Raw genomic sequence first — 16707 nt, forward strand, 5'->3', positions numbered from 1 at the left:
ACACTGATCACCAACACACTGGATAGAATCCCTCACTGACACTGATCAACACACTGGATAGAATCCCTCACTGACACTGATCACCAACACATTGGATAGAATCCCTCACTGACACTGATCACCAACACACTGGATAGAATCCCTCACTGACACTGATCACCAACACACTGGATAGAATCCCTCAGTGACACTGATCACCAACACACTGGACAGAATCCCTCACTGACACTGATCAACACACTGGATAGAATCCCTCACTGACACTGATCAACACACTGGATAGAATCCCTCACTGACACTGATCAACACACTGGATAGAATCCCTCACTGACACTGATCAACACACTGGATAGAATCCCTCACTGACACTGATCACCAACACATTGGATAGAATCCCTCACTGACACTGATCACCAACACACTGGACAGAATCCCTCACTGACACTGATCACCAACACATTGGATAGAATCCCTCACTGACACTGATCACCAACACACTGGATAGAATCCCTCAGTGACACTGATCACCAACACACTGGATAGAATCCCTCAGTGACACTGATCACCAACACATTGGATAGAATCCCTCACTGACACTGATCACCAACACACTGGATAGAATCCCTCACTGACACTGATCACCAACACATTGGATAGAATCCCTCACTGACACTGATCACCAACACACTGGATAGAATCCCTCACTGACACTGATCACCAACACATTGGATAGAATCCCTCACTGACACTGATCAACACACTGGATAGAATCCCTCACTGACACTGATCACCAACACACTGGATAGAATCCCTCACTGACACTGATCACCAACACACTGGATAGAATCCCTCAGTGACACTGATCACCAACACACTCGATAGAATCCCTCACTGACACTGATCACCAACACATTGGATAGAATCCCTCACTGACACTGATCAACACACTGGATAGAATCCCTCACTGACACTGATCACCAACACACTGGATAGAATCCCTCACTGACACTGATCACCAACACACTGGATAGAATCCCTCAGTGACACTGATCACCAACACACTGGATAGAATCCCTCACTGACACTGATCACCAACACATTGGATAGAATCCCTCACTGACACTGATCAACACACTGGATAGAATCCCTCACTGACACTGATCACCAACACATTGGATAGAATCCCTCACTGACACTGATCACCAACACACTGGATAGAATCCCTCACTGACACTGATCAACACACTGGACAGAATCCCTCACTGACATTGATCAACACACTGGACAGAATCCCTCACTGACACTGATCACCAACACATTGGATAGAATCCCTCACTGACACTGATCACCAACACACTGGATAGAATCCCTCACTGACACTGATCACCAACACACTGGATAGAATCCCTCAGTGACACTGATCACCAACACACTGGATGGAATCCCTCAGTGACACAGATCACCAACACACTGGATAGAATCCCTCACTGACACTGATCACCAACACACTGGATAGAATCCCTCAGTGACACTGATCACCAACACACTGGATAGAATCCCTCACTGACACTGATCAACACACTGGATAGAATCCCTCACTGACACTGATCAACACACTGGATAGAATCCCTCAGTGACACTGATCACCAACACACTGGATGGAATCCCTCAGTGACACAGATCACCAACACACTGGATAGAATCCCTCACTGACACTGATCAACACACTGGATAGAATCCCTCACTGACACTGATCACCAACACACTGGATGGAATCCCTCAGTGACACAGATCACCAACACACTGGATAGAATCCCTCACTGACACTGATCACCAACACACTGGATAGAATCCCTCACTGACAGATCACCAACACACTGGACAGAATCCCTCACTGACACTGATCAACACACTGGATAGAATCCCTCACTGACACTGATCAACACACTGGATAGAATCCCTCACTGACACTGATCAACACACTGGATAGAATCCCTCACTGACACTGATCAACACACTGGATAGAATCCCTCACTGACACTGATCACCAACACATTGGATAGAATCCCTCACTGACACTGATCACCAACACACTGGACAGAATCCCTCACTGACACTGATCACCAACACATTGGATAGAATCCCTCACTGACACTGATCACCAACACATTGGATAGAATCCCTCAGTGACACTGATCACCAACACACTGGATAGAATCCCTCAGTGACACTGATCACCAACACATTGGATAGAATCCCTCACTGACACTGATCACCAACACACTGGATAGAATCCCTCACTGACACTGATCACCAACACATTGGATAGAATCCCTCACTGACACTGATCACCAACACACTGGATAGAATCCCTCACTGACACTGATCACCAACACATTGGATAGAATCCCTCACTGACACTGATCAACACACTGGATAGAATCCCTCACTGACACTGATCACCAGCACACTGGATAGAATCCCTCACTGACACTGATCACCAACACACTGGATAGAATCCCTCAGTGACACTGATCACCAACACACTGGATAGAATCCCTCACTGACACTGATCACCAACACATTGGATAGAATCCCTCACTGACACTGATCACCAACACACTGGATAGAATCCCTCACTGACACTGATCACCAACACACTGGATAGAATCCCTCACTGACACTGATCAACACACTGGATAGAATCCCTCACTGACACTGATCACCAACACATTGGATAGAATCCCTCACTGACACTGATCACCAACACACTGGATAGAATCCCTCACTGACACTGATCACCAACACACTGGATAGAATCCCTCAGTGACACTGATCACCAACACACTGGATAGAATCCCTCACTGACACTGATCACCAACACATTGGATAGAATCCCTCACTGACACTGATCACCAACACATTGGATAGAATCCCTCACTGACACTGATCACCAACACATTGGATAGAATCCCTCACTGACACTGATCACCAACACATTGGATAGAATCCCTCACTGACACTGATCACCAACACACTGGACAGAATCCCTCACTGACACTGATCACCAACACATTGGATAGAATCCCTCACTGACACTGATCACCAACACACTGGATAGAATCCCTCACTGACACTGATCACCAACACACTGGATAGAATCCCTCAGTGACACTGATCACCAACACACTGGATGGAATCCCTCACTGACACTGATCAACACACTGGATGGAATCCCTCACTGACACTGATCAACACACTGGACAGAATCCCTCAGTGACACTGATCACCAACACATTGGATAGAATCCCTCACTGACACTGATCACCAACACACTGGATAGAATCCCTCAGTGACACTGATCACCAACACACTGGATGGAATCCCTCACTGACACTGATCAACACACTGGATGGAATCCCTCACTGACACTGATCAACACACTGGATAGAATCCCTCACTGACACTGATCACCAACACACTGGATGGAATCCCTCACTGACACTGATCAACACACTGGATGGAATCCCTCACTGACACTGATCAACACACTGGATAGAATCCCTCACTGACAGATCACCAACACACTGGATAGAATCCCTCACTGACACAGATCACCAACACACTGCATAGAATCCCTCACTGACACTGATCACCAACACACTGGATAGAATCCCTCACTGACACTGATCAACACACTGGATGGAATCCCTCACTGACACTGATCACCAACACACTGGATAGAATCCCTCAGTGACACTGATCACCAACACACTGGATGGAATCCCTCACTGATACTGATCAACACACTGGATGGAATCCCTCACTGACACTGATCAACACACTGGATAGAATCCCTCACTGACACTGATCACCAACACATTGGATAGAATCCCTCACTGACAGATCACCAACACACTGGATAGAATCCCTCACTGACACTGATCACCAACACACTGGACAGAATCCCTCACTGACACTGATCACCAACACATTGGATAGAATCCCTCACTGACACTGATCACCAACACATTGGATAGAATCCCTCACTGACACAGATCACCAACACACTGGATAGAATCCCTCAGTGACACTGATCACCAACACACTGGATAGAATCCCTCACTGACACTGATCACCAACACATTGGATAGAATCCCTCACTGACACTGATCAACACACTGGATAGAATCCCTCACTGACACTGATCACCAACACATTGGATAGAATCCCTCACTGACACTGATCACCAACACATTGGATAGAATCCCTCACTGACACTGATCACCAACACATTGGATAGAATCCCTCACTGACACTGATCACCAACACACTGGATGGAATCCCTCACTGACACTGATCACCAACACATTGGATAGAATCCCTCACTGACACTGATCACCAACACATTGGATAGAATCCCTCACTGACACTGATCAACACACTGGATCGAATCCCTCACTGACACTGATCACCAACACATTGGATAGAATCCCTCACTGACACTGATCAACACACTGGATAGAATCCCTCACTGACACTGATCACCAACACATTGGATAGAATCCCTCACTGACACTGATCAACACACTGGATAGAATCCCTCACTGACACTGATCACCAACACATTGGATAGAATCCCTCACTGACACTGATCACCAACACACTGGATAGAATCCCTCACTGACACTGATCAACACACTGGACAGAATCCCTCACTGACATTGATCAACACACTGGACAGAATCCCTCACTGACACTGATCACCAACACATTGGATAGAATCCCTCACTGACACTGATCACCAACACACTGGATAGAATCCCTCACTGACACTGATCACCAACACACTGGATAGAATCCCTCAGTGACACTGATCACCAACACACTGGATGGAATCCCTCAGTGACACAGATCACCAACACACTGGATAGAATCCCTCACTGACACTGATCACCAACACACTGGATAGAATCCCTCAGTGACACTGATCACCAACACACTGGATAGAATCCCTCACTGACACTGATCAACACACTGGATAGAATCCCTCACTGACACTGATCAACACACTGGATAGAATCCCTCAGTGACACTGATCACCAACACACTGGATGGAATCCCTCAGTGACACAGATCACCAACACACTGGATAGAATCCCTCACTGACACTGATCAACACACTGGATAGAATCCCTCACTGACACTGATCACCAACACACTGGATGGAATCCCTCAGTGACACAGATCACCAACACACTGGATAGAATCCCTCACTGACACTGATCACCAACACACTGGATAGAATCCCTCACTGACAGATCACCAACACACTGGACAGAATCCCTCACTGACACTGATCAACACACTGGATAGAATCCCTCACTGACACTGATCAACACACTGGATAGAATCCCTCACTGACACTGATCAACACACTGGATAGAATCCCTCACTGACACTGATCAACACACTGGATAGAATCCCTCACTGACACTGATCACCAACACATTGGATAGAATCCCTCACTGACACTGATCACCAACACACTGGACAGAATCCCTCACTGACACTGATCACCAACACATTGGATAGAATCCCTCACTGACACTGATCACCAACACATTGGATAGAATCCCTCAGTGACACTGATCACCAACACACTGGATAGAATCCCTCAGTGACACTGATCACCAACACATTGGATAGAATCCCTCACTGACACTGATCACCAACACACTGGATAGAATCCCTCACTGACACTGATCACCAACACATTGGATAGAATCCCTCACTGACACTGATCACCAACACACTGGATAGAATCCCTCACTGACACTGATCACCAACACATTGGATAGAATCCCTCACTGACACTGATCAACACACTGGATAGAATCCCTCACTGACACTGATCACCAGCACACTGGATAGAATCCCTCACTGACACTGATCACCAACACACTGGATAGAATCCCTCAGTGACACTGATCACCAACACACTGGATAGAATCCCTCACTGACACTGATCACCAACACATTGGATAGAATCCCTCACTGACACTGATCACCAACACACTGGATAGAATCCCTCACTGACACTGATCACCAACACACTGGATAGAATCCCTCACTGACACTGATCAACACACTGGATAGAATCCCTCACTGACACTGATCACCAACACATTGGATAGAATCCCTCACTGACACTGATCACCAACACACTGGATAGAATCCCTCACTGACACTGATCACCAACACACTGGATAGAATCCCTCAGTGACACTGATCACCAACACACTGGATAGAATCCCTCACTGACACTGATCACCAACACATTGGATAGAATCCCTCACTGACACTGATCACCAACACATTGGATAGAATCCCTCACTGACACTGATCACCAACACATTGGATAGAATCCCTCACTGACACTGATCACCAACACATTGGATAGAATCCCTCACTGACACTGATCACCAACACACTGGACAGAATCCCTCACTGACACTGATCACCAACACATTGGATAGAATCCCTCACTGACACTGATCACCAACACACTGGATAGAATCCCTCACTGACACTGATCACCAACACACTGGATAGAATCCCTCAGTGACACTGATCACCAACACACTGGATGGAATCCCTCACTGACACTGATCAACACACTGGATGGAATCCCTCACTGACACTGATCAACACACTGGACAGAATCCCTCAGTGACACTGATCACCAACACATTGGATAGAATCCCTCACTGACACTGATCACCAACACACTGGATAGAATCCCTCAGTGACACTGATCACCAACACACTGGATGGAATCCCTCACTGACACTGATCAACACACTGGATGGAATCCCTCACTGACACTGATCAACACACTGGATAGAATCCCTCACTGACACTGATCACCAACACATTGGATAGAATCCCTCACTGACAGATCACCAACACACTGGATAGAATCCCTCACTGACACAGATCACCAACACACTGCATAGAATCCCTCACTGACACTGATCACCAACACACTGGATAGAATCCCTCACTGACACTGATCAACACACTGGATGGAATCCCTCACTGACACTGATCACCAACACACTGGATAGAATCCCTCAGTGACACTGATCACCAACACACTGGATGGAATCCCTCACTGACACTGATCAACACACTGGATGGAATCCCTCACTGACACTGATCAACACACTGGATAGAATCCCTCACTGACACTGATCACCAACACATTGGATAGAATCCCTCACTGACAGATCACCAACACACTGGATAGAATCCCTCACTGACACTGATCACCAACACACTGGACAGAATCCCTCACTGACACTGATCACCAACACATTGGATAGAATCCCTCACTGACACTGATCACCAACACATTGGATAGAATCCCTCACTGACACAGATCACCAACACACTGGATAGAATCCCTCAGTGACACTGATCACCAACACACTGGATAGAATCCCTCACTGACACTGATCACCAACACATTGGATAGAATCCCTCACTGACACTGATCAACACACTGGATAGAATCCCTCACTGACACTGATCACCAACACATTGGATAGAATCCCTCACTGACACTGATCACCAACACACTGGATGGAATCCCTCACTGACACTGATCACCAACACATTGGATAGAATCCCTCACTGACACTGATCACCAACACATTGGATAGAATCCCTCACTGACACTGATCAACACACTGGATCGAATCCCTCACTGACACTGATCACCAACACATTGGATAGAATCCCTCACTGACACTGATCAACACACTGGATAGAATCCCTCACTGACACTGATCACCAACACACTGGATAGAATCCCTCACTGACACAGATCACCAACACACTGGATAGAATCCCTCACTGACACTGATCACCAACACATTGGATAGAATCCCTCACTGACACTGATCAACACACTGGACAGAATCCCTCACTGACACTGATCACCAACACACTGGATAGAATCCCTCACTGACACTGATCACCAACACACTGGACAGAATCCCTCACTGACACAGATCACCAACACATTGGATAGAATCCCTCACTGACACTGATCACCAACACATTGGATAGAATCCCTCACTGACAATGATCACCAACACACTGGATAGAATCCCTCACTGACACAGATCACCAACACATTGGATAGAATCCCTCACTGACACTGATCACCAACACATTGGATAGAATCCCTCACTGACACTGATCACCAACACATTGGATAGAATCCCTCACTGACACTGATCACCAACACACTGGATAGAATCCCTCACTGACACAGATCACCAACACACTGGATAGAATCCCTCACTGACACTGATCACCAACACACTGGATAGAATCCCTCACTGACACTGATCACCAACACACTGGATAGAATCCCCTACTGAGGGTCTGGTAAACCACTCAGTTCAGGGATAAATACGTTTGGGCAACAAATGCTGGCCTTGCCAGTGACGGCCACATCTTATCAAAGAAAAAAAAAGTAATTTCTCTTCTCAGCTTCTCGGGGATCAACATTTACATTAGCTACTCTCTTCCTTTTTATATACTTGTAAAAGCTCTTACTGTCTGTTTTACATTCCTGGCTACTTTGCTCTCATTCTATTTTTTCTCTTTCTGTCAACTTTTTGGTGACCCTTTGCTGGTTTCTAAAACACTTCCAGTCCTCAGGCTTACTACTAATCTTGGCAACATTATAAGTCTCTTCTTTGAATCTGCTTAACTTCCTTTGTAAGCTACGGATGAATCTTTCTCACTGAGTTTTTGTTTTTCAATGGAATCTATTAACACAATACTGCTACCGAGGCCAAACCAGTGTTTGAGTTTATCGTAACTTCCTTACTTTGTACTCTATGCCTCTATTTATAATGCCCAGGATCCCATATGCTTTATTAACGGCATTCTCAACTTGTCCTGCCACCTTCAATGATTTGTGCACATATACACCCAGGTCGCTCTGCTCCTGCCCCCTCTTTCGAATTGTATCCTTTATTTTATATTGCCTCGCCTCATCCTTCCTGCCAAAATGTATCACCACACTTGTGTGTGTTAACTTTCAGCTGCCTCATGTCCGCACATTCCACCAGCCTGTTTATAACCACTTGAAGTTTATCACTATCCCCCTCACAGTTCACAATACTTCCAAGTTTGTGTCATCTGCAAATTGTGAAATTATGCCCTGTACATCCAACTCTGGGTCATTAATGCATTTCAGGAAAGCAGTGATCCTAATACCCATCCCTGGGGAATCCCACTGTATACCTTCCTCCAGTCTGAAAAACTCTTCACCAGGACACTGTTCCTGTCACTCAGCCAATTGCATACCCATGCTGTCACTGTCCCTTTTATTCCATAGGTTTCAGCTTCACTGACAAGCCTATTAGGAGATACTTTATCAAATGCCTTTTGAAAGTCCATGTACATCCATCAACAGCTTTACCCTCATCAACCCTCTGTTACCTCATCAAACTGAAGCAAATTGGTTAAACATGATTCGCCCTTAGCAAATCTGTGCTGGCTTTCCTCATTTCATCCACATTTGTCCCAGTGACTGTTAAGTTTGTCCGTTTTTTGAATAAGGGTATATCATCTGCAATTCTGCCAGCAACTAAGAGGTGCAGTGGGGCCATCAACAGCAGCAGCAGAATTGTACTCAACCACAATCTGTAACCTCATGGCCCGGCATATCCCCCACTCTACCATTACCATCAACCAGGAGACCAACACTGGATCAATGAAGAGTGCAGGAGGGCACGCCAGGAGCAGCACCAGGCATACCTCAAAATAAGGAGAGAACATAAAGTGCCAGAAACGCTCAGCAGGACTGGCAGCATCTGTGTAGAGAGAAACAGAGTTAACGTTTCAGGTCTGTGACCCTTTACCAGAACTGGCCAAAGGTTAGAAATGTAACAGTCTGTGAGCAAGCGAGGGGGAAGGAGGAAGACGAACAAGAGGGAAGGTCGATGATAGGACGGAGGGGGGAGAAATTAAATGACAGATGTCATGGAACAGAACGTAACAGGCGTTGCTAAATACTGAGAAACGAAGCACGAATTCAGAGAGAATGCTAATGGCAGAATAATGAACAGCTGTGTATAAAACCAACATCATGAAAAACAAGTTGAAGATGAGCACACAGTTAAAAACAATTTAAAAATATGAATAATTAAAATAGAAAATACTCATGCTTTCTCTTTCACGATTTAGCATGCCATTTGCATTCTGTTCCATGACATCTGTCATTTAATCTCACACCTCCTCCCCCCAATCACCTTGTTCTTCCCCCCCTCCTCATCCTCACTTCCTCAAAGACTTAACATTTCTAACTTTGGCCACTTCTGATGAAAGGTCACAGACCTGAAACATTAACTCTGTTTCTCTCTCCACAGATGCTGCCCAGACCTGCTGAGTCTTTCCGGCACTTTCTGTTCTCATTTCAGAGTTCCAGCATACACACGTTTTTGCTCCTAAAAGTGAAGTGTCAGCCTGGTGAAGCTACAACCCAAGACTATGTTCATGCCAAAGAGCAGAAACAGCATGCGATAGACAGACCTAAGCAATCCCACAACTAACAGTCCTGCCACATCCAGCTGTGAATGGTGGTGGACAATTAAACAACTAACTGGAGGAGGTGGCTCCACAAATATCCCCATCCTCAATGATGGGGGAGCCCAGCACATCAGTGCAAAAGGTAAGGCTGAAGCATTTGCAACAATCTTCAGCCAGAAGTGCCGAGTTGATGATCCATCTCGGCCTCCTCCTGAAGTCCCCAGCATCACAGATACCAGTCTTCAGCCAATTCGATTCACTCCACGTGATATCAAGAAACGACTGAAGGCACTGGACACTGCGAAAGCTATGGGCCCTGACAATATTCCAGCAATAGTTCTGAAGACCTGTGCTCCAGAACCTGCCGTGCCCGTAGCCAAGCTGTTCCAGTACAGCTACAACACTGACATCTACCCTGCAATGTGGAAAATTGCCCAGGTATGTCCTGTACACAAAAAGCAGGACAAATCCAACCCGGCCAATTACCGCCCCATCAGCCTGCTCTCAATCATCAGTAAAGTGATGGAAGGTGTCACCAACAGTGCCATCAAGTGGCACTTGCTCAGCAATAACCTGCTCAGTGACGCTCAGTTTGGGTTCCGCCAGGGCCACTCAGCTCCTGACCTCATTACAGCCTTGGTTCAAACATGGACAAAAGAGAAGTGAGGTGAGAGTGACTGCCCTTGACATCAAGGCAGCATTTGACCAAGTATGGCATCAAGGAGCCCTAGCAAAACTGGAGTCACTGGGAAATCAGGGGAAAACTCTCCGCTGGCTGGAGTCATACCTAGCTCAAAGGAAGATGGTTGTGGTTGTTGGAGGTCAATCATCTCAGCTCCAGGACATCACTGCAGGAGTTCCTCAGGGTAGTGTCCTGGGCCCAACCATCTTCAGCTGCTTCATCAATGACCTTCCTTCAATCATAAGATCCAATGTTTGCTGATGATTGCACAATGTTCAGCACCATTCGCGACTCCTCAGATACTGAAGCAGTCCGTGTCGAAATGCAGCGAGACCTGGATAATATCCAGGCTTGTGCTGATAAGTGGCAAGTAACATTCGCGCCACACAAGTGCCAGACAATGAACATCTCCAACAAGAGAGAATCTAACCATCTCCCCTTGACATTCAATGGCATTACCATCACTGAATCCCCCACTATCAACATCCTGGGGGTTACCATTGACCAGAAACTGAACTGGAGTAGTTATATAAATACCGTGGCTACAAGAGCAGATCAGAGGCTGGGAATCCTGCAGCAAGTAACTCACCTCCTGACTCCCCAAAGCCTGTCCACCATCTACAAGGCACAAGTCAGGAGTGTGATAGAATACTGTCCACTTGCCTGGATGGGTGCAGCTCCAGCAACACTCAAGAAGCTCCACACCATCCAGGACAAAGCAGCCCGCTTGATTGGCACCCCATCTACAAACATTCACTCCCTCCACCACCGACGCACAGTGGCAGCAGTGTGTACCATCTACAAGATGCACTCCAGCAATGCACCAAGGCTCCTTAGACAGCACCTCCCAAACCTGCGACCTCTACCAACTAGAAGGACAAGGGCAGCAAATACATGGGAACACCACCACCTGCAAATTCCCCTCCAAGTCACACACCATCCTGACTTGGAACTATATCGTCATTCCTTCACTGTCGCTGGGTCAAAATCTTGGAACTCCCTTCCTGACAGCACTGTGGGTATATCTACCCCACATGGACTGCAGCGGTTCAAGAAGGCAGCTCACCACCACCTTCTCAAGGGCAATTAGGGATGGGCAATAAATGCTGGCCTGGCCAGCGACGCCCACAATCCGTGAACGAATTTAAAAAAAATTGTTTCTAACAATTGGAAGATTATGCCCAATGACTCTGCAATTTTCACCCTTACTTCCCTCAGGATACTTGGATGCATCTATTCCAGTCTTAGTGACTTATCAATGTTCATTACAGCCAGCCTATCTAATACCTCCTCTAAAAGTTTCCAGAACTGTCCCTACCACTGATATTCAGCTGAGCCGTCTATAGTTGCTGGGCCTTTTGAACAGAGGTGTAACGGCAATAAAAATGACAATATCTAAGATTGACCCATCATTGCTGTTGGGTTTAAAAGTAAGGAGCGCGCAGTGCGCTGTTACCGTGGTGACATCCAGTGGCAGGATAATGACGATGAGGAAGCAGAGATACCAGGCTAACAGCGTGGCCACGATCACCAGTTTGTGCTGCTTCCTGAAGTCAGCGTATCGATACAGTACCAGCAGTGCCAGGAAGAAAACGGCGACAATGTCAATCCCCAATGCTGCACCAATCATGGTCAGTTTGACGCTTGGGGAAAGGGGGTGGGGAGGGGGGGGGCGTCAGTTGTCAGTCACCGGCGGGAGGGTGTGGCGAGGGGATTGGCAGTCACTCAGCCATCCTGTGAGGAAAATAAAGAGAGGCCACATGAAAAACCTTCAACTTGAGGGGCAAAGATAAGGATTCCTGAGTCCCCAGAAGTTGCAATGAGTGGTGGAAATCATACGGCTGTATTTAGTGAGAGACAGAAAGACAGCATCAGCTGGTGAGTGGTCAGTCAGGCAGCTTGTCCAGAAACATTGGCTAAACCACAATCAGCATCTGAACACTCCCATCCTCCCTCTCCCACTTTATACCCGGACTCACTCTCCCTCTCCCGGTTTATACCAGGACTCGCTCTCCCTCTCTCTCTCTCTCCCGGTTTATACCCGGACTCACTCTCCCTCTCTCCCACTTTATACCCGGACTCACTCTCCCTCTCTCTCCCGGTTTATACCCGGACTCGCTCGCTCTCTCTCTCGGTTTATACCCGGACTCACTCTCTCTCTCTCTCTCTCCCGGTTTATACCCGGACTCAATCTCCCTCTCTCTCTCTCTCCCGGTTTATACCCGGACTCACTCTCCCTCTCTCTCCCGGTTTATACCCAGACTCGCTCTCCCTCTCTCTCTCTCTCCCGGTTTATACCCGGACTCACTCTCCCTCTCTCTCTCTCCCGGTTTATACCCGGACTGTCTCTCTCTCTCCCGGTTTATACCCGGACTCTCTCTCTCTCCCGGTTTATACCCGGACTCTCTCTCTCTCTCCCGGTTTATACCCGGACTCACTCTCTCTCTCTCTCCCGGTTTATACCCGGACTCTCTCTCTCTCTCCCGGTTCATACCCGGACTCTCTCTCTCTCTCTCTCTCCCGGTTTATACCCGGACTCTCTCTCTCTCTCCCGGTTTATACCCGGACTCTCTCTCTCTCTCTCTCTCCCGGTTCATACCCGGACTCTCTCTCTCTCTCTCTCTCCCGGTTTATACCCGGACTCTCTCTCTCTCTCGGTTTATACCCGGACTCTCTCTCTCTCTCCCGGTTCATACCCGGACTCTCTCTCTCTCTCTCTCTCCCGGTTTATACCCGGACTCTCTCTCTCTCTCCCGGTTTATACCCGGACTCTCTCTCTCTCTCTCTCCCGGTTCATACCCGGACTCTCTCTCTCTCTCCCGGTTTATACCCGGACTCTCTCTCTCTCTCTCGGTTTATACCCGGACTCTCTCTCTCTCTCCCGGTTTATACCCGGACTCTCTCTCTCTCCCGGTTTATACCCGGACTCTCTCTCTCCCGGTTTATATCCGGACTCTCTCTCTCTCTCTCCCGGTTTATACCCGGACTCTCTCTCTCCCGGTTTATACCCGGACTCTCTCTCTCCCGGTTTATACCCGGACTCTCTCTCTCTCCCGGTTTATACCCGGACTCTCTCTCTCCCGGTTTATACCCGGACTCTCTCTCTCTCTCTCCCGGTTTATACCCGGACTCTCTCTCTCTCTCTCCCGGTTTATACCCGGACTCTCTCTCTCTCCCGGTTTATACCCGGACTCTCTCTCTCTCTCTCCCGGTTTATACCCGGACTCTCTCTCTCTCTCTCTCCCGGTTTATACCCAGACTCTCTCTCTCTCTCTCTCCGGTTTATACCCGGACTCTCTCTCTCTCTCTCCCGGTTTATACCCGGACTCTCTCTCTCTCTCTCCCGGTTTATACCCGGACTCTCTCTCTCCCGGTTTATACCCGGACTCTCTCTCTCTCTCTCCCGGTTTATACCCGGACTCTCTCTCTCTCTCTCCCGGTTTATACCCGGACTCTCTCTCTCTCTCTCCCGGTTTATACCCGGACTCTCTCTCTCTCTCTCCCGGTTTATACCCGGACTCTCTCTCTCCCGGTTTATACCCGGACTCTCTCTCTCTGTCTCCCGGTTTATACCCGGACTCTCTCTCTCTCTCTCTCCCGGTTTATACCCGGACTCTCTCTCTCTCTCTCCCGGTTTATACCCGGACTCTCTCTCTCTCTCTCTCTCCCGGTTTATACCCGGACTCTCTCTCTCTCTCTCTCTCCCGGTTTATACCCGGACTCTCTCTCTCTCTCTCTCTCCGGTTTATACCCGGACTCTCTCTCTCTCTCTCCCGGTTTATACCCGGACTCTCTCTCTCTCTCTCTCCCGGTTTATACCCGGACTCTCTCTCTCTCTCTCCCGGTTTATACCCGGACTCTCTCTCTCCCGGTTTATACCCGGACTCTCTCTCTCTCTCTCTCCCGGTTTATACCCGGACTCTCTCTCTCTCTCTCCCGGTTTATACCCGGACTCTCTCTCTCTCTCTCCCGGTTTATACCCGGACTCTCTCTCTCTCTCTCCCGGTTTATACCCGGACTCTCTCTCTCTCTCTCCCGGTTTATACCCGGACTCTCTCTCTCTCTCTCCCGGTTTATACCCGGACTCTCTCTCTCTCTCTCCCGGTTTATACCCGGACTCTCTCTCTCTCTCTCCCGGTTTATACCCGGACTCTCTCTCTCTCTCTCCCGGTTTATACCCGGACTCTCTCTCTCTCTCTCCCGGTTTATACCCGGACTCTCTCTCTCTCTCTCCCGGTTTATACCCGGACTCTCTCTCTCCCGGTTTATACCCGGACTCTCTCTCTCTCTCTCCCGGTTTATACCCGGACTCTCTCTCTCCCGGTTTATACCCGGACTCTCTCTCTCTCCCGGTTTATACCCGGACTCTCTCTCTCTCCCGGTTTATACCCGGACTCTCTCTCTCTCCCGGTTTATACCCGGACTCTCTCTCTCTCCCGGTTTATACCCGGACTCTCTCTCTCTCTCTCCCGGTTTATACCCGGACTCTCTCTCTCTCTCTCCCGGTTTATACCCGGACTCTCTCTCTCCCGGTTTATACCCGGACTCTCTCTCTCTGTCTCCCGGTTTATACCCGGACTCTCTCTCTCTCTCTCTCTCCCGGTTTATACCCGGACTCTCTCTCTCCCGGTTTATACCCGGACTCTCTCTCTCTCTCTCCCGGTTTATACCCGGACTCTCTCTCTCTCTCTCCCGGTTTATACCCGGACTCTCTCTCTCTCTCTCCCGGTTTATACCCGGACTCTCTCTCTCTCTCTCTCTCCCGGTTTATACCCGGACTCTCTCTCTCTCCCGGTTTATACCCGGACTCTCTCTCTCTCCCGGTTTATACCCGGACTCTCTCTCTCTCCCGGTTTATACCCGGACTCTCTCTCTCCCGGTTTATACCCGGACTCTCTCTCTCTCTCTCCCGGTTTATACCCGGACTCTCTCTCTCCCGGTTTATACCCGGACTCTCTCTCTCTCTCTCCCGGTTTATACCCAGACTCTCTCTCTCTCTCTCCCGGTTTATACCCGGACTCTCTCTCTCTCTCTCTCCCGGTTTATTCCCGGACTCTCTCTCTCTCCCGGTTCTCCCCGGACTCTCTCTCTCTCTCTCCCGGTTTATACCCGGACTCTCTCTCTCTCTCTCTCCCGGTTTATACCCGGACTCTCTCTCTCTCTCTCTCCCGGTTTATACCCGGACTCTCTCTCTCTCTCTCTCCCGGTTTATACCCGGACTCTCTCTCTCTCTCTCCCGGTTTATACCCGGACTCTCTCTCTCTCTCTCCCGGTTTATACCCGGACTCTCTCTCTCTCCCGGTTTATACCCGGACTCTCTCTCTCTCTCTCTCCCGGTTTATACCCGGACTCTCTCTCTCTCCCGGTTTATACCCGGACTCCCTCTCTCTCTCTCTCCCGGTTTATACCCG

General features: G+C 48.3%; 1 protein-coding gene across 1 annotated transcript in view; it reads right to left on the minus strand.

Moving 5' to 3' along the window:
• Window positions 1–14296, minus strand: part of lmbrd2b (LMBR1 domain containing 2b) — a 202035-nt gene extending 187739 nt beyond the window's left edge. The window contains exons 1-2 of the mRNA XM_068028755.1: window positions 14278–14296; window positions 12753–13030 (exon numbers count right to left, since the gene is read on the minus strand). Of these exons, the coding sequence (XP_067884856.1) occupies window positions 12753–12926 (174 nt within the window). The 5' untranslated portion in view covers window positions 12927–13030; window positions 14278–14296. The remainder of the gene's footprint in view (window positions 1–12752; window positions 13031–14277) is intronic.
• Window positions 14297–16707: the final 2411 nt, after the last annotated feature.

Source organism: Heterodontus francisci, chromosome 4 (assembly GCF_036365525.1).
Source record: "Heterodontus francisci isolate sHetFra1 chromosome 4, sHetFra1.hap1, whole genome shotgun sequence".
Lineage (NCBI taxonomy): Eukaryota > Metazoa > Chordata > Chondrichthyes > Heterodontiformes > Heterodontidae > Heterodontus > Heterodontus francisci.